Source organism: Musa acuminata, chromosome BXJ3-7, assembly GCF_036884655.1.
Source record: "Musa acuminata AAA Group cultivar baxijiao chromosome BXJ3-7, Cavendish_Baxijiao_AAA, whole genome shotgun sequence".
NCBI lineage: Eukaryota > Viridiplantae > Streptophyta > Magnoliopsida > Zingiberales > Musaceae > Musa > Musa acuminata.
In genome coordinates this window covers 7,700,202-7,721,237 of record NC_088355.1, presented here as the reverse complement: position 1 = coordinate 7,721,237, position 21,036 = coordinate 7,700,202, and the positions used below count along the sequence as shown (strand labels likewise).

Below are 21,036 nucleotides of genomic sequence, written 5' to 3'. Positions count from 1 at the left end.
CTTCAGTAGCTTAGGCAACCTTGCATTGATACACTGATTTTAGTTGTTGCACCGGAGTCTAACCACCAAGTGTTTCTAGGTACTGAAGTTAAATTGACTTCTGAACAAACCAAAGTAAGGAATGTTCCCCTTTTAGCATGCCAAGCATGATATTTAGCACAGTCCTTCTTTAAATGCCCAGATTTCTTACAGAAGAAACAAGTATCATCTTTATTTTGTTTCTTCTGTACTGGACCCTTATCAGCCTCATTCTTTCCACATTTGTGTTTTTTTTTTTCTTGCCCTTAAAGTTGGTTTCGTTTAAAACCAATACTGGATTGAGGTTAGCAGATATTTTTATAAGAGAATCTAAATAAGATAACAACAGATAACAGAAATTATGCTCATATTTATTACCATAAACTTAAGTAAATTCAAATAATGATATAACCTATCTCAAGATACCAAGTGCAATATTAATATCTTGTCTTTGGACTTTAATATTAATTGCTAGTGGTAGTCTTATTGTAATGATCAAATACTGATAATAAGGCATGTCAAATGAAAAACCGATCTTTGGATTGATTTATCATTTACATGTATAACTTTATAATTATCACGTATTACCATTACAAGTATGTATAAAATCCTGCCAGTCATTAACCTTCCTTTGGGCCGGATAATTACCGCATGGATGTAAATACATACTACATTTAATATTTTCACGAGAAATGTTATATATGAGAGGTCACTTTGACGACTTCATATATTAAATTACTCAATCTAATATTAAACAATCACTAATTGAATTTGTACCATATTAGTCAAATTGGTTTGATTTGACTAAAATATTTAAAGCATGTAAATCATTCAATTTATGTCAACAAACAACTTTATAGAACCAATATTATATTTAATCCAACATAATATTGCAACAATATTATTAAACCAACATAATATTGCAACAATATCTAATTAATTAAATTCATATTAATTAGATAAAATCCAAAAAGAATTTGAGAAATTTATGCCTTGTAGTGCAAAAATGAATTTTTACATATTGATGAATAGGAAAAGACACGAAGTGGAAAAGATAATCCAAAATTAAACTGATATCAGAAAAAGGCACTGAATTGAATGTGAAGCATACTGTAGCATGATTACATAAAACCATAATCTTTTCCAACGATAATAGAACCAAATCACTTCAAAATAGCATGATTACATAAAACTATCATCTTTCCCAACGATGATAGAACCAAATTACTTTAAAATATTGATGAAAACATCATTAAAATTCATGAGAAAAAAACTTAAATGTTCATCAATCATCGTAGGATGGCTCTGATACCACTTGTTGGGGTTCTTTTAACATATCAAATATGGATAAAACAATTATTTTATAGAATCAAAACCTTCATCTTGATTCAAAAACATACTTTATAGATCCAAAATAATGAATTAACACATTTAATTATACATGTGTGACTCTTAAAATTCTAACAATCAATCCTCGCACAGTAGTATAAAGAGCTCATGACTGGCATTTGGCCGGGGGTGGCGAAAAAAAAAGAAAGAATCAAGCACTAACTTAATCGTCGAGAAGTCAAAGTCAGGAACCACCCGACGAGGGCCTTCTGTGCAAGAGCACGGTCGACTTGGAAGCGCGATCATCCCGATCGAGAGGCGCCCTCCCTCAGACGGACTCAGCATCCCAACTCGCAGGTGTGATCAACCCCGGTGCCCTATTCAACCGATCGTAGACTCTCGACATCGACTCATAGACTAAGTCGTACTAACTCATCGGCCACGGTGCATCAGTTCACCAACAACTATATTATAATTTCATTATAAGGATTTAATCGAAATACTTCACTTATATCATCTTTGATAGGACTCGTCTCTTAATTATAACATTGTGACTGATGTCTACATATGCATTTCCACGTAGATGAACTCAATCTTGCATGACACTTAGAATCGATGAGACCATGTGAAGGATCTAATATTTCTCGTGGGCATGTTGGAAAATATAAAAACAATATCAAAACTATCAGCAGTAATAAGATTTATTTACTCGTTGTCACTCGTAAAAAATATATTTATAGACATAGTTTAGCTCAAAATCGAGTTGTACCTTACAAAATTCATCTCTATGATTAAAATGTGCACAAGAAAAAAAAGGGGGATGAATTGTCGAGATTTTTTTTAGTTTTCACTTGAGGATATTGTTTTAGATATTTCTCAAATAACATTCGCTATTTTTTATAATGTTAGAAATGTTTCATGACAAGATAATTGAAGCAACACATGATAAAACTCGGTCCATAGGATTAATGAATTCAATCATAATGTATAAGATTTGTATAATTTAATCTTTGATATGCTTAGTATTCAATCCTCGATTCATTTATAGTATTTTTGAACATGCTTATAGCATTTTTGATGCCTCCATCAAAACATAATAACTAAGGTAAATTTATTCAAAACATAATAGAAATTAGCTCATCTCAAAAAATAAAAAATAAAAATATGTCTTATTATCGGTTTAGGAAAAAAACAACTAAATGGGAAGAATTTTATGTTAGTTATAATATTTTTATGTACACTTACAATGATTTTTACATCTACACCAAAACAAAACAATCTTACAAAAACACAGAAGCAAATGAACTTAAAATCAAACAAAAACCAACTCATATATAAAAATATTTTTTTAAAAAACATATTATTGCCAAACAAAAATAATCAAATAAGGATAATTATAAATAGGCTTATATTATTTTTTCTACATCCAAAAAATAATAAATGTCTATTTAAAAATAGACAAATAGACTTAAAACCTAACAAAAACCACCGCATACATAAACATAAGATTTCAAATAGGTATATTTATTTATTTAGGATTAAAAACAACCAAATAGAGAGATTTTGAGATCTCAAAAAAAAAAACTACAACTCTATTTACAAGTATTATTATTAAGGAATTAAAATCAATAGGTATTGCTTCAATTATCTAATTACAAGTATATTTCAAAAATTACAATAAATGATGGCGCCATTTCAAAAATATGAAAGGGGTACCTCCCTAGAAAAATGTTTTAAAAAATAGATTTATTTATGGAAAATTACTCAAATAAAAATAAAATATGTTTTTGTAGATTTGGAAGACCATTATATCATATATAAAGATATATATATATATATATTTATTTATGTAGGTTAGATGGGAGTTCGGGATAGAAGTCTGTCCGCTTCCTCAACAAACACTCAGCGACTTATGTTACGAACGAGGGTGGGAAAGAGGATGGGCGCCTCCTTATCGGCTTATCCTGGTGGGGAACAAAGTCGTGACCTAAGTCGGATCATGAAACGTTTTGATCCCGCTGGGAATCGGAGTGGGCAATCAATTCGTGCTATAAACATATTTCAAACGACTGCCCTTTTGAGACGTGACATTGAAACCCTCTGTTCGCCGACTTGTTTTGCGCTCGCCCGCGGCCCGTCTTGGACATGACCCTTTTCTTCGATTTTAGCATCCCCTTCCTCGAGCGGGACAGCGGCGGGGGCGGCGGAGGTGGCGCCTCGTCGGAGAACAAGGCGCGGAAGGACGCGCGGCTGAGGGCGGTGGTGAGGGCCATGGAGCTCGGCTACGCCGGCGTCGCCTACGACCGCCCCTTCCGCGGCGTCCTGTCCGACGCTGATCGCTGCAAGATCGCCCCTTTCCCCCTTTCCTCCCTCCTCAAGGCCGCCCCCGCCCTCGCAGCCTCCGCCGCCTTCCACCGCGACCTCCTCGGCGCTCCCCTCGCCTCCCCCTTTCGCCAGTACACCCGCTTGACCATCTCCGCCCACTGCGCCGCCTCCGCCGTTGCCCTCAATGGCAACGCCCTACTAAGGACCTACGACCTAGTTGCCCTGCGCCCTCTGAACCAGGACGCCTTCGACAAGGCCTGCGAGTCCTCCGAGGTGCAATTGAATTCCAGTTTTGTCTTTGGCGTTCATAACCTTATGCACTAATTTTGTATTTTCTAGAAGCGATTTGGGTTCAGCCGTAAATTGCACCTTAGAATCAGATTAATTTGGATTTCTTTAGAAAATCGTGATGTTTGCCAGATGCCAAAGAGGACGATGGTTGCCGAATTCAAGAACGAATTACTTAGATGATGAATCAGTATGATTAATCTCATTGCTTGGAAGACACGGGCACATAAATGCTCATATACGAAGGGCAGTGCCGTTGGGGTGCTAAGAATGAAAGCAAATCTGAGAATAGCCATATGTTGTGTAGTGTTAGTCCTCTTTTTCCGAGGTGATGAAGCAACATAATTCTTCGTGATAAAGTTCTTTGCTTCACATTTCAAACAATCAATTAACCTTCTAAAATTACTTCCTTGAATGCCATTATTGGTTATTACCAGAGGATAGTTTTCTGGTTTCTTTTACCTCATAAGAGGCTTCCAAGCCAAAAGATAATTCATTGCTTTCATCTATTGAGTACATTGAGTGGCAATCATGAAGCACAATTGCAGAAGCATCATATACATTTATTAGACTGTCATTTATTTGATTCAGTCCTACAACTAAAAGAATATATACAAACTCCTAATAAGAATCGTTTTCTAAAAGTTTATAAATTGGTACATATTCTTGTTCCATGTAACTTAGTGCCTATTCTTCTGGTGCTTCTGACTTTTGTAATCCTGTGTTGCAAATTTTGTTGATGATGGTCTTTTTATCTTTCAACCTATATATTTTTCATAGAATTATTTCATAGTTTTGGTTGAGATCTGAGGTTCAAATGAATTTACTTGTTATGAAAATGTTAATCAGGTTGATATAATTGCAATGGATTTTTCTCAAAAACTTCCCTTCCGTCTGAAGCTTCCGTTCATTAAGCTTGCTATTCAGGTGCTGTAAGTGAGTATGCTGCATGCATCGGTTCTTTTATCTCGTTATAATTCCTGATTGTCTGGTCATATCTGCATATTTTTTTTGCTTATATCTCATTTTGAAATTTTTTTTTGCAGCGTGGATTATATTTTGAAATTACCTATTCTCACCTTATAGCTGATGTTCATGTTAGGAGGCAAATCCTATCAGATGCCAAGGTGAATTAGTAATTTTTCTCTGCTTATTTGAGAAACTAACTTGAGCTGTGCTATTTGTTTACTTTACAGGCATCTGTTGGTGGGTTTATGTTTAGTGTATTCTATTGTGAATTTGAAGGATACCTATTTCCTTTAAACCAAGTGTCGTGCAATATGTTCTTTGTTCTCTTACTCTTGGTTCTGTAATTCAGTTCTCAAGCTTTAACTTGTTCTCTTATGGATAGACTGAATATGTGACTTATTTTCTCTCTTTTGTTTTTACCCATATATATTTGTGGTCTAACCAAGGTTTGAGTATATGTCTAATTAGAATCTGGATTTTGTTTTTGTTGAGAGCAGAGCACTAAATTTAGGTTTCTTCTATTTTTATCTGGTTGAAGAGTAATTGTGTCATTTAATTTTACAAATATTTATTTGTATCTATAGAGAATTAGTTGGGATATTCTTCTTTTTATGTTTTTAGGTAAAGAGTCTAAGTGATGGTGTTTGATTAAGATGTTTCTTTCTTTAGTTTAAGGTTGAGAAAAGGTCCAGATTTGTTGAATTTTGGATTACTAGGGAGGCAAAGGTAAGAAAGAAACCTTGGTTGCTTTTCACATAATGTTTCTGTTTATGCTACTGTAGCTTAAACAATAAGTACTATAGTGATTTGAACAATAACTCCGTGGCTGTTTCATTTGCTCTTTGGGTCCTTTATAAGAAATTAATCAATGCATGTTTGAGCTGTACCGGCCTTTAGAAAAGGAACTACTATATGATTTGTATTAAAATTAAGTAAATTTTCTCGTCTGTTTCTCCTAGACACAGTTTCTTCTTCCTCTGTATTGTTTCATTTGTTGCAACACTTCTCTTCCTTCACCAATATCTCTGCACAATCATCATGCTTCCTTCATCAGGAGGCACTTACGTTGTGTGCCGAACAAGAGTCCTCTATGGTTCTAAGGAAACCAAAAAGACGTGTGGAGAGAAGAAGAAGGTGATTATTTGCAGATCTAGTAGTGAAAATAAGATTTTCTCTAGAATCTCTACCACCCATCACATGGATGCTATCAATTGCTCTATGGAACATCAACCTCTGAGATTTGGGATTGATCTGCAAAATATTATATTGAAAACCCATCATTGCGATTGGATTACTATCTGTTGGGAGTGGCGTCCCTTTGCTTGCAACTGTTAGCCATGAGGCCATGAGACTGTTGACTGTCTCCAATCAGGCTAAAGTACCATTTTGTTGTGTTGGCTTAAGATTTGTCATTTGAGGCCTATTGATAGGTGTGAACTCCCAATATATTGGTGTCATATAAATATAACTTTTTTAAATAAATTATAGATTGTGATGCAATATGTTGAAGCTAGAATTGAGCATCTAGACATCTGTAACTCAACATGAGAGTTTTATTGGAGAGAATATTTATATGGTCTTTTGTGTTAACAACACTTGAATATATAAACTAGAAAACATTGTGTTTGTTCTTAATTTTTCAAACTCAAGAGTCAAGATGGTCTTCTTTTAGATTTCATATAATCATGTGTTTGATTAGACTGTCTTTGACTCCTATACTAGCATCTTTGGGCATCTTTAATTATTGACCAGACTATTTTACGGCATGGCATGGACTCTGAGATTGATATGGCTTGATCCCTCATTCATTATGATAACTTTATTCATTGTATAGTTTGGTCAAGTCAATAATCATCATCTATGAAGTATGTAAGAAGCATCACAAGCATAGATGAGTAGCAAGCATTCACAAGATACTTTAATGGCATGTGCAAACTAGAAAACACTAAGTTAAAAGTTCAAATCACACACACACACACACACACACACGCATCACGAGCATAGATGAGTAGCAAGCATTCACAAGATACTTTAATGGCATGTGCAAACTAGAAAACACTAAGTTAAAAGTTCAAATCACACACACACACACCCACACATATCTGACATGTCTTGAAGTCTCCTGTAGATTATGTAGACCTATGTACATGTAGCCTATTAACATAATTGTGTGAGATAAATGTGCATTATTATGTTCTGAAATTCCCAACATTTTTAAGAGGTATCCAACATATGCTGGTGTCCAACACGAACAAAACAAATGTTTTGAAGTGTTTGTGCTTCGTAGATTTTGTGTGGAGTCAGTGGTCCCTTCTCATCAATCACATGTATTGTATGTGCAAAATTTTAGTTATGTCATACTTGGGCCCATGAGAAAGATCGTTCTTGAGGTTAGCTTTTACCTGCAATGTGATTAAGTGTACTTTAGAACAAATACTAATCCTGATGATGTAATTAGGAAGGACAAATAGTCTAGAATATACTTCTATTTTTAGGTCTTAGATGCAAGGTCTTCTAGTATACAATTTGAAGCCATAACCTTCAGTTTTTATGATATTATTTAAGTATATGTTCCACTGTCTTTCATGAAAAAGTGCTCTGAAATAGGAATGAAGTACCTTTATCTGCTGCTTTATTTGGCTTTGCTCCTAAATATTTTTTTTCTTAAGACGCAATGACAGATATATTGTTTATCCTATGAAATCTTAAGACGTATAACCAGTGATAGCATGCTTATCCTACTAATGCTGATGGTCAGAGAATTTGTTGTAGTCTCTTGTAAAAGAATTAAGTATTGCTTGCTAAATGTCACATGCTGTTATTATTTTCTATTACTAGCAATAGTAAGTATCCAGGAATACCTTATCACTCACATCCACCCTCATGAAAGGTTACACGAATCCATGTATCCAACACATATGAATGGGTAAAATGCTCATTAGCCTTTTTGATTATAAATCTTACATATCATCTGATATCATGCTACTAGAAGTGGATCTTTTTGTTATTTGGGCCTCTTATGAACTTCTGCTGCTTGTCATTCTCTCGGAATATTGAATTTTAAGTATGTAAATTATTTTAATTATCTTTCTTTGATATTAAGTTGGACAAACAACTAGGATTTTAGATCAGAATCATGTGTCCATATCATTATAACATTTCCAGTATAAAACTTAGTTATCTAAAGCCACTACAGTGCATGTCTGGAACTATTTTTAAAGAAGGAATTTAGAGTGAGGAAGTACCTAGAAAGTGGGTGTTCTGACGAATTTTAACAGAGTTGATAAATTAGTAATGCACAAATACAACTTTATGTCTGCTCGCAAGAATGAGAAAAGGTTTAAAGAAACGGAAGGACAACTGGGATAGCAGAGGGGGTCAAATGAATTTTGGAAGGAAGAATAACTTTTGAGTCCGATGTCATATGGTTACTGGTCTTGAAAGATTGTGGTGACATATGGTTAAGCTTTATGCTTTGGAGATGTTGTCTGTTGTAATCTCTCCAGACATCAAGACTAAATCTGTTTCATAATTGGCATGTTTGCTAGATTAAGCTTCTCTCACAGTGGCTCATCTAGTCTTTTAGCTGGTTGTATTCTAAAACATAGATTTCATGCATAACATGTTCACTTTTGGATTTATAGCTACTAGCTGACTGGACCAGAGGAAAGAATCTCATCTTTTCAAGTGCTGCTTCTACTGTTAATGATGTTAGAGGGCCATATGACGTTGCCAACCTGGCAGTATTTTTGCTTGGTCTGTCTTTGGAGCGAGCTAAAGCTGCTATTTCGGGAAATTGCAGGTTGATTAATCCTCTCTTTTAAATGGCTGAAACTTCTTATGCATCTTATGTAATATATATTGCATATGTTTGTTGTTTTATGTTGTTTGTTTCATTAACAGGTCACTGGTAGCTAATGCTCTAAGGAAGAAGCATTTTTACAAGGAAACTATTAGAATCGAAAGAATCTTACCGGATGAACAATCCAACTCAAAAAGATTTTGGTTTGATGACTGGAATGAATGGGATCCTCTATCTAGTGGGAACGGTGATTTGCCATCATTGGATAATATCCCAAAAATGTTCTCTTCTACTAGCAAACCGCCTTTTAGCTCAAATTCAATTGATTTCACATCTATATTCAGTGAATCACCATTTTTATTTGGTGAAAATGCTGCATTGACGTCATCAATCAAGACATTTGGGTCACCTACTGCTCCCAATGAAATTCCTGCTGCTGTTGCTGATGATGCAACAGATCAAGTTGCTATTGATGAAAGTTCATTGTTAAACAAGATATCTATGACTCCGACAACTCTAAGTCAACAGAAGCCTGCCTGTGAAGATGTTCTAGTTTCCCCAGATGATATGGCAACAGTACTTGCTGATTCTAAGGAATCTTGCCAATCTTTTGAGCTCAGTGAACGCCTAAAAATTTCAGATGAATGTATGGTTTCTCATACTGGTACGTTGCCTTCAGCCACTGCAGTATCAAAGGCTAGCAACTACACTTATAATGATGATCTTCTACTATCAAATGCTGATCAAACATCCTCTGCTGTCACGGAAAAGAAACCATCTAATATGCTTGTGGAGGTTCAGAAAAGTTCAGATCAGTTTTATAACCATGCCATTGAGACTTCAAATGATGCTGCAGAGTTTGTGGAGTGCATTCCTGATGTTGCAGGTGATCAGATGTCAGTGGATGATGAAGGGCATTTTTTTGCTGATGTAGTGGTGAAAAAGGATATACCAAAAATAGTTGAGCAAGAGCAGAAACGTCACGGTGATCATTGCATGACTCTGCAGAAGTGTCTTATACAACCTGTATCAAGTAACATAGGAGCAAGCTTAATATCATCAGGAGAGGATATTCTATCAAAAGGTGCTTTAAAGGAGACCAAAGAGCAGAAGGAAGGAGTTCCTTTTTTTAAAATTGATGCTCTAGTAGAGAAAAACACAACTGTGGTCAAAGATGAGATCCAGAAGTCAGAAACTAAATCAGGTACTGCGATCAATATGATTTCCCTGTCATTTATATGGCTACCTAAACTATCATTGTAGCTTGGTTGAGTTTGTACAGAAAAAAAGGATGAATCAATAGCTTACATATGTAAAATTAAATGTTTCATCTTCTAATTCTCAATTATTTCCTTTTTTTCCTATTAAGCAGCACAACTTTATTTTCCTTTGCCTTGCCAATCTTGCCCATTGACATGCCTATGGTCAAGCCAAGCCTTGGTGACGGTTAAACCATTTCTATTAAGTACTGAAGTATGCTATAGCATGCACATGTCTTTTGAACATTGGAGTTGTATGATGCTTGTTGGATCCATGAATGTCTGCATTGCTAGGGTTCTTGTTTATGATGTTTGCTAGGATGTAATGCATGGTCATTTGTTGGTTTACATACATGCGCTGGCATGTAAGATAATCATGCTTCAATATCAAGCGTGCCAAGTGCAATAAGCCTGATTAACCCATCCATGTCGGTAGTCCTGTTTACTGTGACATAGCATAGTATTTATGCACTTATATTTGGTGGATAGAGATAAGCCTTGTGCCCTATATATATATTTGTGTGTGTGTGTGTGTGCTTAAATGCTATGAGACAAGGGAGGCAGAAACACTTTCTCAGGTTTTCTCCTTCACTGTTGTACTTTCCTTTTTTTCTGTATTCTATTTTGTATATTTTGGTCCGGTGATCCCTAAAAACCCATTAACTTTTGTTGCGATTTCTTGATGGTGTCTGACTTGCTGTGTGTCCAGATTATTTGTTGTTTGATCCTTGTAGGTTTAAGGGTGACATCTGCTGTCTGTCCTTTCTACATAAGGTTTGAAAATCTGCTGTCCCACTACTCACTAGAAAATCTTGGATCTGAAAATCATCAAACTTATTTTGAATAGTTTGCAGTATGGCCCAGTAGAGTATGGCACAAGTGCCTAGCACCAGACTTGTACCCAAGTGTACCACCTAGTATGCCTGTTACAGGGCCATTACTCCCTGATAATTGGCAGTATAAGCTATGTACCAAGCTGTTTCTATTTTTTGTTTTTTAAGCCTTTTTAGGTTCTTTTTCGGAGCCTCAATACATACACATACGGACACTGCTCTGACTGACAATACCAGTACACGAAATTTGCGAAACAATTTAGATAGTCTTAAAGCCTAACCTAACCATATGATTATTTGTTTGAAGATTTAATTTTCTTTCATTGATATGATTTTTATTGAATTATTTGTTGTAAATTAGGGTTCTAGGATAGTAGGATAATTTTCTGTTTCTAGTCAACTAGTTCTAGAATTAATTTTGGGTTTTATTGAGATATTTGGATTTTGCTTTTTGTGTTTGGGGATTACTGGTTCTTGTGTCCTACAGTAATTGTGATAAAATTCAACCATGTTTTAGATCATGAATGCAAATTTCACAGCATATTTGACCTACATGTTTGTTGGTTACATACATGGAGTCAGATGGTATTAGTTGCTTTTGCAAATAGTCTCTTGTAGTTTTCATTGTCAGAAGCTTTTTGAAAATTTTGTTATATGAGTTATTCTTGGTTGCTTGCAGGAAGAGGAAACCATAGGGAAAGGTTATCTTATCCAGCTTATCCTTTGCCTTTTAAGAGTCTGTTTAAGCCTTTGCTTTTCCAGAAGAAACTGTGCAAACCAAAAAGAAAGAGGAAGCATTTATAGGAAAGATGAGTTATTATCCTTTTTAACAGGCATATTTCTTGATATATATTTATATATATCTCAGCTTTCTTTGTTTTGCTTCTCTTCTTTCTATCCTTTGGTTTTGTTTCTATCTTCTTGCTCATGTCAGAAGTTTGTCATTGGCTCATATATCTCTGCTACATTCGTCTGAGTTTTTTTTCATCTAATAGCTTGGGCAGTTGATGATACCTCTTCAATACAAAGCTGAATTTTTTGATGAACAATATGCAGTATGTGAAACACTTCTTTGCTTTTTATATTATGTTGTCATCATTTATGTAAATTATACAGGCTTCTAAATCTGCTGTATAGGTTAGCCAGTGATTTTTTTATTATCATTTGAACTTGACAAGCAATCTGCTTGTTGCAGATTACAGCTGAAATTCGAGGAACAACTCTCAGATCTTTGAATGTAGTTCTTTAATTTAAAAATTTTACTTTGTTCCAACATTTGTAGGTACTGTATCTTTTCTAGAAGAAGCTAAATAATTTCAATGGTGCACAGTTTGGTTGGGTTGTGTATACAGTTAAACTGAAAGCACAACTGATATGTTCAATTTTCCTAAACAGATTTGAAATTAACAAAGAAACCAACAGAGCATATTTGGTTTGGCTTGGTTCTTGTCATCACTTTTGCATTGGATGGTTCAATTCTATGTTATATGCATGTTTGCCCTTAGGGGGTTACCAACTGTCTCCATGTCAATGCAGAAAGGGAAGATTGGTTCTTAGACAACTAATTTTCCTCAGAAAGATAAGTAATAATATCAAGAAAAATCATCAAAATCTACAGCGATTATTGTTGCGCTTGGATCAAAGACAGAAGTTCTAAAAAAAAAAAAGTATTTAAGAAGAGAGAGAACATGCTTAACTATTGCAGTAGTGGTCTAAAGTGGTTCGAACTTGAGTGACAATCCTATGCTAGTGAAGGAATTATTTAAAAAAAGGTGGTGACAGTTCGACTAATAAATGAGCCATGTGTGTGTGGTGGAGCTAGGATCAGCCACTGGTGGAAGAAAAGTGAGGTTACGTTGCTGTACTAGTAGAGGGAAATAGATAGATAGATAGATATATAGATAGATACAGAGGAAGAGGGGATAAGGATTGCGCACCTCAAGGGCTAACATGGTTTGGGGACTTGCATTTTTTTTTCAGCTTCCCGAAAATGTTGATGGCCCCTGTTTGGTTTTTGTGGTATTTTAAATGCCAAAATGAACTGGATTGATGTTTTTTGGGGTTTTCAACTCCTCAATCTGTGTTATAGTATACAAATCTTCTGTAACTGATATAGTCTACTATAGTTGAATGCCCAACTTCTCAATAAGTTGAGACTTATGGTTTTGTTGTTATTGAATAGTTGAATGGCCACCTCTTTGCGCCTTTACTGTGAAAAACCTCTTCTGCTTTGAGTTTGTCAAACTTTTGTAGTGAAATGTTCTTGATCTACCAAAATAGTCCAACAGGTTCCTAATCCTGCATGTTCTGCTAGGAGTTATATTTGTAGCCTTCAATTGAAGAGGCTGGCTATGACATGGAACATGTTGCTTAGGTTGCATTGGAGCAGCCTGACTGGCCGAGAAGGTCTGGGCTCTGCTTATGACCTGGCCCACCTGGTTAGTCCAATACTTATGATCCCCAAGCTCAGTCCTGGCAGGCTTGCTGACACTGGCTGCATTGGATCCTTCTTAAGTTTGTAGCCCCTCCCAATTTCATTGTTCTGGTCCTATATTCTGATGAATAGAGTATGTTGTTATTGGTATAGTAAGTACTATACAACAGTATGTCATGGTGACTATACTACAGAGATGTAACTCAGAAAAACACTAGTTTGATGTATCTGCTCAGGCTGGAATTGTGGACTTCAAGCATTAAGGCTCATTTCAATGGGTCTTTTTGGGCTATGACCAGCCCGTTGGTCTGAGACTGCCTAGCCCATGAATAGGTCTAGCTCCAAGGTTGCACTAGCTCCTACCTGGTAGAGTAAGAGTTTTTAGTAGACCGTTGTATGAAAATCATGTAAGAGTAGCCTATTAATTGACTGAAGGTTTCAATTACTAGTTCAATTGATACGCATTGATTTATAGTTCCAAGGATATTAGAATGATATTATTCTAAAAGTACCTAAAAAGATATTCAGAGTGGATCATGATAGATTTTTTATTCCAGTCGATATAATGTGCCTTTTTTTGGCTATGACCAGCTTATCAGGGCTGACTGGCTGAGACTGCCCAAATCATGAACTGGTCAAGCATTGAGGTTGCACTAGTACCTACTCGGTAGACTAATAGGATTATAATTGCAATTGAATGATAATCATGTGAGAGTAGCCTATTTTTAGAATCAAGGTTTAAATAGTAGTTGGATCAGTACCAACTCATATTTACCTGTCTAACCATGAACCAGTGCCGGACTATATTGGTTGATACCGTGATATTTAATTTTTGCGTTTTTTCAATGATATTAGGTGGTTTAGGTTGGTGTATTTCGTGGTATAGCAATAAAGTTCTAGTCCTATCAGTTGTTGAAATTGGTACTGAACCAAGATTTAAATACCTTTTTTGAATTGTCTACATCGATCTTGTTGTTTTTTGTCATAAGTAGCATTAAGTATGTGATTTTTATTTTTGAACTTGTCTTGCACTAGGGAATAAAGTTTGATAAGCTTGAAGAGATATTTAACTTGTATATGATTTATTAAATGTTTTTGTGTGAACCTACTACAACACAGAACATTAAGCATACAAGTACTTGATTAGATTGGCTTTATATCATTATCGAGAGATATAATTAACATATATATATATATATATATATATATATATATATATATATATATATATATATAATACAGGTACTTAACTAGTTAAGAAATCAAATCTGTCATAAAGTTTGGGGCTTAGACTTGGCATGTTTTAATGCCAACACCTAGAACTTTGCTAACTATTTCCATGCATCTTGGTGTTCTCAAAGGTTCTAGTCTTCTGGATATTGATATGCACTATGATTGCTTGAACAGAAGCATAAGATATTGGAAAGATGAGCTATCTCTTGGAGGGGATGCAAATCATTACTTCCAGTGGTCAATGGATTCCTCAATCTTTCTCCTATCATTGTTTGGTTGAATAGCAATAATTTGTACCACTACCAAGGGAAACATCTCTTCAAACTATTTTCAGGAACACTACTGGATTTTCATGTCTCTTCTCATATTGAGACTTACCGCACTTTATGAACATTCACATTCCATGTCAACTCAAAATCATTTAACTTCCTAAATGGAGGAGATTCTAGGCATCTGAACACTTATCATGGATATCAGTTGTGGTTGCATGAATTATGACATATTATGTTGGACATTGTGTTCAACAACATCCTTGATGCGCATCACCTCACAATAATTGCATGCCCACTTATGGTTGTAGTGGTGCAACTGTTTTGCCTGTTGACCTTCAAAGAGTAAAGTTTGGACTACCAAAGGTTGCACCATATCCTAATCTTCCCACTTGTTTTCATATGTTGCTTCCAATGGCTCTAAGCATGGGTGTGCGAGAAAGTTGGAATGCATACTCTGAAACTCTAGATTTTCATGACTACCCAACAGTACAAACTATGTAACTTCTGTTTGCTTGAATCTCAACATTGGTTGCATATAAACAGTTAATTGAGTTCACAAGTCTGCAGTCATCTTGGAATACTCAGTAGCAGTCTCAAATCATGATTTTTAAACAATCATGTTTTGAGGTCATTTTCAGAACTGGTACTGGATGTAGTCGTCAGTTCTACAGATGACTCGTAAGCATGCGATCTTTATCAACGACATCTAGGCTCTGCATTTGTTTTTCTTTGGGTATTGCAGAATAATTTCTCCTAGTGGGATCTCTAATCGTTTGCATCCTAAGGGTCAACATATCTTTGCAAGCTATGATGTAACTGGGTGTAGGATGGACTGTATGATGTTGGGTTGGCCATGACTACTTTCAAGTTGTTGTTCTGACACTATTGGGTTATGTCAATGTGATGCTTGGCTCTCGATGTGGGCTCTGGGACGGTTCATGGAATATTTAGAGAATCTTACTCTGATTGGTTTCGGGCCTGCTGATTCTGTTATGAACCAATTGGTGACCTAAACTGTACAGATCTCTGCTTATTTTGTGACTGAACGTACACATGCTGACCAATAGGTGACTGTGACAACATTTGTGTCTCTTTTATAACTTTCTTATCTAGTACCTTTGCAGGCAGCCATGTTCAAAGGGGAAATTATACACCTGCAGAAGCCCTGTGAGATGTTCCTTTGAACTGTATCAGGGGACCCTGGTGGAACTCAGGCAGGGTCAAAAAATGCTTACAACAGTAGTCCACTCAAGATGTGGTAATTTCCCAATCTCTCTTGTCTTTGAAGTCTTTCTGAAAGGGAAAGGATTTTATATGCATGTTGGTTTAATAGTATCAAACTAAAACGACATGTTTTGATTGTTTGATATGCTGTTCTAAAGGTTGTTCATATGGACATGAGATTCTGAAATAACCATTGTGCATTAAGTTGAAATGATTAGATGCTGGGATTCTTTAAGCATCCAAAGTTGCTGCTAAACACTTTTGTTTCATGGGGTTCCTCGCTTCATGGGGAAAGTGGTAGGTCCATCTTAATCTAGTCAAATGCTAGTTTGAGTACCCTTTTGATGTGCTATGAAGTCAGGAAGCAATATGAGCTACACTACTATAGGATATTGCTTCTGGGTGAGTGGCCCACTATCGTGACCAAAAAAACCTGCACTACATGTTTTGAGCTGAGATACCACCATCACCTGTATGCTTCTGCTCCCTTTATCTTTGATTTGTCACTTGGTGGAAGGGGACCTCTATGTGTTGGTATGACACAAATCCATTAAAAGTTGACCTTATTTCTTCTGGGTTATGCTAGATTGCTTATCCTCTTTATGTGATTCCATGGTGTTGATTTGGTGACTTCCATTCTTTGCTAGTTGCATGATTAATGATCACACGAGTTGTCTCAGTTCCTCATGTTTGCTATTTTTCTCTGAATAAACATTGCGTCTTCCATGATCATATGTATTGATCAACCCTTTCTTTAATCTAAAGCATAAACGGCATCGATAGAGGCATGATTGGATCCAAAGTGCTGTAGGTGTGGTAAGGCCAAACTACATGTAAGATGTAGGATTTCAGGCTTTGTCTACAATATTAACCTCTTTCCCACCCGCTCCAACAGTACTAGTAGCTGCCTCCCTCCAATAAAAGGAATACAAGGAGACCGAAGTAGGGCATTATTTACCGCAAAGCTTTAAATATTTATATTGTTGGTATTGTTGGATAAAATAATAAGACATCGAAAGATGAGTGGTGTATTATTATATGCTCGTCTGATCCTTAATTTGAAGCATCATTTCTTGATGGGTCAGAAATGTGTGGGTCATACAGGAGTCTTCGACTGTGTTGGCAACAACAGTCGTGTGTCAAATCAGGGAGTTGACTTGCTTGCTGACTAAATGTCATGGGGGGGCAATCTTTGGTGTTGTTTGAGCTATCTCCACTTTTGCTTGGTGGGACTCTCGTTCCTGGGAACAGTCCCTTCTTCCTCTCACTCTCTTGGCGACGAATGAATGACCAGTTTTAGTTGGATTGAACATATCATAGTTGAGGTGGTGCATGCAACTGTAGTACAGATGGATCGAATTGAAACTGTTTAAAGAAGAAAATAAAATTAGAATTTTACGAACCAAATCAATTGACATCTTTAGATAATTTAATGTCACATGCACTACAGTTGATAGGTATCATTGATCTCTAAAACCTTTGTATCGCTTAGGCTTGTAGGGGCATCCACCTCTGTCTGGGAACCCGCGAAGGCATCTCTCACTCTTTATCCGGGCCCACCAAGGTCAAACTACACTTGTCCGTGGCCGATGGGTCCCACCATCTCTCCCCCTCCCTTGGCGCTCCATAAAAGCAGAAGCCCGTTCCTTTTCTCCGCCTCCTCAAGCCCAAGTGCGAAGCCAGCGCCATGTTCTCTTCCTTCTCCTCCTCTGGCGACCCCAGCCTCCATCACCCCGAATTCTGCTCCGCCACCTCCCCTCAAGGCCTCTTCCCTGACGCCAATAGCGCCTTCCCTTCATCCTCTCCTCCCTGTACGTCCTTCTCCTCTGAATCGTATCTCCACGGGGGCGGCGGCACCCACTCGCTTCCCTTCCATCATCACTACATTCCCGACTCCCTCAACCAGCCACTGTACTCATCGTCGCCGTCCTCCTCCTCCTGCGACTACCTCGACTTCAACGCTGGCCCGGTGAGGCGGGTCCTCAGCACCGGCAACCTCCAGGTGTGACCAAATTCTCCGCCTTTCTCAGTTTTCGCATCTAAAAATCCCATTTTGAATCGTTTCTCACGTTCAAACTCGGATCTTTGCTCTCTCTTGACGAACTCTTATGACAGGGGGGCAATGGCCTGCACGAGAATTCTAGCCAGGAAGGAGGGGTAGCCGGGAAAGTCGGCCGATACAGTGCCGAGGAGAGGAAGGAACGAATCGAGAGGTATCGGAGCAAACGCAATCAGAGGAACTTCCACAAGAAGATCACTGTATCATTCGATCCAATCCTCCTTGATCAGTCGTTCGTTGTATATTAACAGTTAGATTTACGCGGCTCCTATTTCGCATTCCAGTATGAATGCAGGAAGACGTTGGCCGACAGCAGGCCGCGAGTGCGGGGCCGTTTCGCGAGGAATGGTGAGACGGAGACGGAGGCGGCGGTAGAGATGGAGACGGGGACGGATACGGGCGCGGCAGCGGTGAACTGCTTCGACAACTACGAGCAAAACCAATTAGGTGGCAATGGCAGCGATTGCTGGAGGCAGTTGCAGGCGGCGTTGGCGATGGACGACGAAGACGAGTACAGCTACGACGAGGAATTCCTGGCCAGCTTCTCCGACTTCTACTCCATGAACACTCTCTAATGCAACTTCGCTTCCCTTGATGTCTGTTCCTCTCAGTTTCTTCCCATTGATCACACAGCTTTTGTATCATGTCGATGCCACTGTCTTAATCCTCTACATGAGAGAGCCTTTGGGCAGAGGCATTGCCTATTTCATGCATGACTCATGAACAAGGTAAAGACTTACCTGATCACATAAGGTGGTATATGACGCACAAGACGATTTATTGAAGGATTAAACCCACGAGATACGGGAAAAGCCAATGGAATATTGCATCTTATTATGTACACAACAGGAACAAGAAATGTTGCTACTGAAAACAGAGGACTAACAGAGAACATGCTGATTAGATTAGTGTTTCATTAACTTGGGACTATCAACTTTGTTCAAAGGCTACAACACTACCTGGTGAGCCACTGTGTGTGATTCCTTGTTGGTCTTTACTCATAGATGAGAGTGAGCAAGTGCTCTTATGTTTCTTTGAGAAAACATTTTTTGGCACATCAAGTTGCTTTCTTTTGACATGACTAACATAGGTTTAATGCTTATGATTTTATATGCACATGCCTTGGCAGTGCAGGATGGCCAAAACCACACAGGCAATGAAGCCTCACATAGTCTCACACTTACAAGCTGCCAATGTCTTTGCTGCTTGTTTACTACATGACTGACATACTAGGAAATGCTACAAGTTGCTGATGTCTTTGCTGCTTGTTTACTACCTAGGAAGGTTATCAATCATGTGTTCCACTTAACAACTGGTGGTAGGAGAAATCATGAGTGGTTAACCATGTAGTGGATCCTTCTTAAGTCCATTCATGAGTGGAGAGTGCATGCTAAGAGCTGGGAAAGCAGCCTTTCTGATGCTCATGTTGAACATGAACAAGTAATTCTATTGAGAACCCACAAGTTCCTTGACCAAGATGTGAGGATTCAACTCTGCAATCAGGAAACCAAATCCATGTGAATTCAGTGAAATGAATAGGTTTGGTAAAGTTAAGAGGTTCCATGTGAATTCAATGAAATGATGTAGAGCATCTTTTTGGTAGCTTTTATCCATGACAATGAATGAATGGAATCCAGTCCTGCTAGTGAAGAACATGAAATAAAAAAATAAAAGTAATTTTTCACTTGATATCTTAATCCTGTAAAACATATCTATTTTCTGGTCCTTGATACTTTACATCCACAAAAGCTTACCGTACACATGCTTCACAGTCTCCTTGAAGTTTCACAGTAATAATATTTGAACTTCAAAATTGAAGTTTCAACTCATTTAAAACTCAAATCAGCATAGTAAGCACAACAAACATTGATGGTAAGAGAGAGAGAGAGAGAGAGAGAGAGGACCTTTACATGACCGCAACATATGCTACTAATAGTAGAAGGTGCAAAGGAAATCGAAGACATGAAAGTTACACAACAGTTGGCAGAGACAAAATGGGATGCTGCAGTTGTCTAAGATGAGAGAGAACTGGACCTTAATAACACCGCCGTCGTCTCTTTCTTCCACTAGAACACTTGTGAGAACGAGCACATGACCAGAAAGAGACACCTCGGTAGACAAACAAATAGCTAACCCCAAAAAAAATGATTACTGTACATGCCTGCTGTAACTTGTGATCTTTTCACCGAAATGTCACTTGGTCAAACTCCTTGTAGCGCCCTTATCCGAGCTTATGCAAGACGACGCCACAATTCCAACTTGGGATGATCACTCCTTATCAGCCACACAGCAGCCTCACATTCGTTTCTCTAGTGATACGGTAGCCAACAGGACAAGTAGAAGAGTCTTCAATTCCTAAGCTGGATTTTAGTGCAAGCGGAGGCTCATCTCATATGCTGCTGTTTTCACGCGAAAACCGCGTTTGTCTCTTTCTCGCCACCGCGAAGAGGGCTGTCAGTCGCCATCTAGTTGATGAGAACAAGAGAGAACAGATGCCTTTAATGGATGATAGAAGCCAGTTGTCTGCTTAACTCCATGGACGGACTCATAAGCTCACAAATAAATGCTCACCATTGATTTCTAGTGGCAATGAACAACACAGCTATCCATCTTGTGGTCACTCCATGTATCTTCTGCTTGTTTGAACTCCTGATACATCCATGTTTACGGCTATCCGTATCCCCATTGACGAGCAAAACTGCATCTAATGACACTGATAATGCTCGCCATCAACTCAGCATCGTCGACTGCCATTGTGCATTGCGAAGCACGAGATCGGTCATGTCACGCTATCAAGAAACAAAGTTAATGCTCGGTCAAAGAAGTGCAGGAGACAAGGATTCGTCGAAGCGAGTGACCCACATAATCCAATATCTCACAGCTTATTGGACGCTGCCGAGATATACGCCGGCAGAGGCCCACAAGCACGAGGCATCAGCCAATCACGTCAGCCGATGGCAACAAATAAGATATCCACCGAACACCCTCCTC

General features: G+C 37.7%; 2 protein-coding genes across 2 annotated transcripts; both read left to right on the top strand.

Moving 5' to 3' along the window:
* The first annotated feature begins 3,418 nt into the window (after window positions 1–3,418).
* On the top strand, window positions 3,419–12,275 carry LOC135642169 (protein GAMETOPHYTE DEFECTIVE 1-like). Its single transcript, XM_065158086.1, has 6 exons — window positions 3,419–3,945; window positions 4,810–4,887; window positions 5,007–5,087; window positions 8,574–8,731; window positions 8,833–9,935; window positions 11,503–12,275. The coding sequence occupies exons 1-6, from the start codon at window positions 3,493–3,495 to the stop codon at window positions 11,625–11,627; spliced, it is 1,998 nt and encodes a 665-aa protein (XP_065014158.1). The 5' UTR covers window positions 3,419–3,492; the 3' UTR covers window positions 11,628–12,275.
* A 136-nt stretch (window positions 12,276–12,411) lies between these two features.
* Window positions 12,412–18,852, top strand: LOC135642170 (zinc finger protein CONSTANS-LIKE 2-like). Its single transcript, XM_065158087.1, has 4 exons — window positions 12,412–16,020; window positions 17,479–17,988; window positions 18,102–18,245; window positions 18,330–18,852. The coding sequence occupies exons 2-4, from the start codon at window positions 17,674–17,676 to the stop codon at window positions 18,618–18,620; spliced, it is 750 nt and encodes a 249-aa protein (XP_065014159.1). The 5' UTR covers window positions 12,412–16,020; window positions 17,479–17,673; the 3' UTR covers window positions 18,621–18,852.
* The last annotated feature ends 2,184 nt before the right edge of the window (window positions 18,853–21,036 follow it).

Excerpts from the sequence above, each read along its gene's own strand:
- LOC135642170 (XM_065158087.1), top strand. The coding sequence starts at position 17,674 with ATGTTCTCTTCCTTCTCCTCCTCTGGCGACCCCAGCCTCCATCACCCC. Across the intron at positions 17,989-18,101 it reads TCAGCACCGGCAACCTCCAG|GGGGGCAATGGCCTGCACGA; the intron begins GTGTGACCAAAT and ends CTCTTATGACAG. Across the intron at positions 18,246-18,329 it reads ACTTCCACAAGAAGATCACT|TATGAATGCAGGAAGACGTT; the intron begins GTATCATTCGAT and ends TTCGCATTCCAG.
- LOC135642169 (XM_065158086.1), top strand. The coding sequence starts at position 3,493 with ATGACCCTTTTCTTCGATTTTAGCATCCCCTTCCTCGAGCGGGACAGC. Across the intron at positions 4,888-5,006 it reads TCATTAAGCTTGCTATTCAG|CGTGGATTATATTTTGAAAT; the intron begins GTGCTGTAAGTG and ends TTTTTTTTGCAG. Across the intron at positions 9,936-11,502 it reads GAAGTCAGAAACTAAATCAG|GAAGAGGAAACCATAGGGAA; the intron begins GTACTGCGATCA and ends GGTTGCTTGCAG.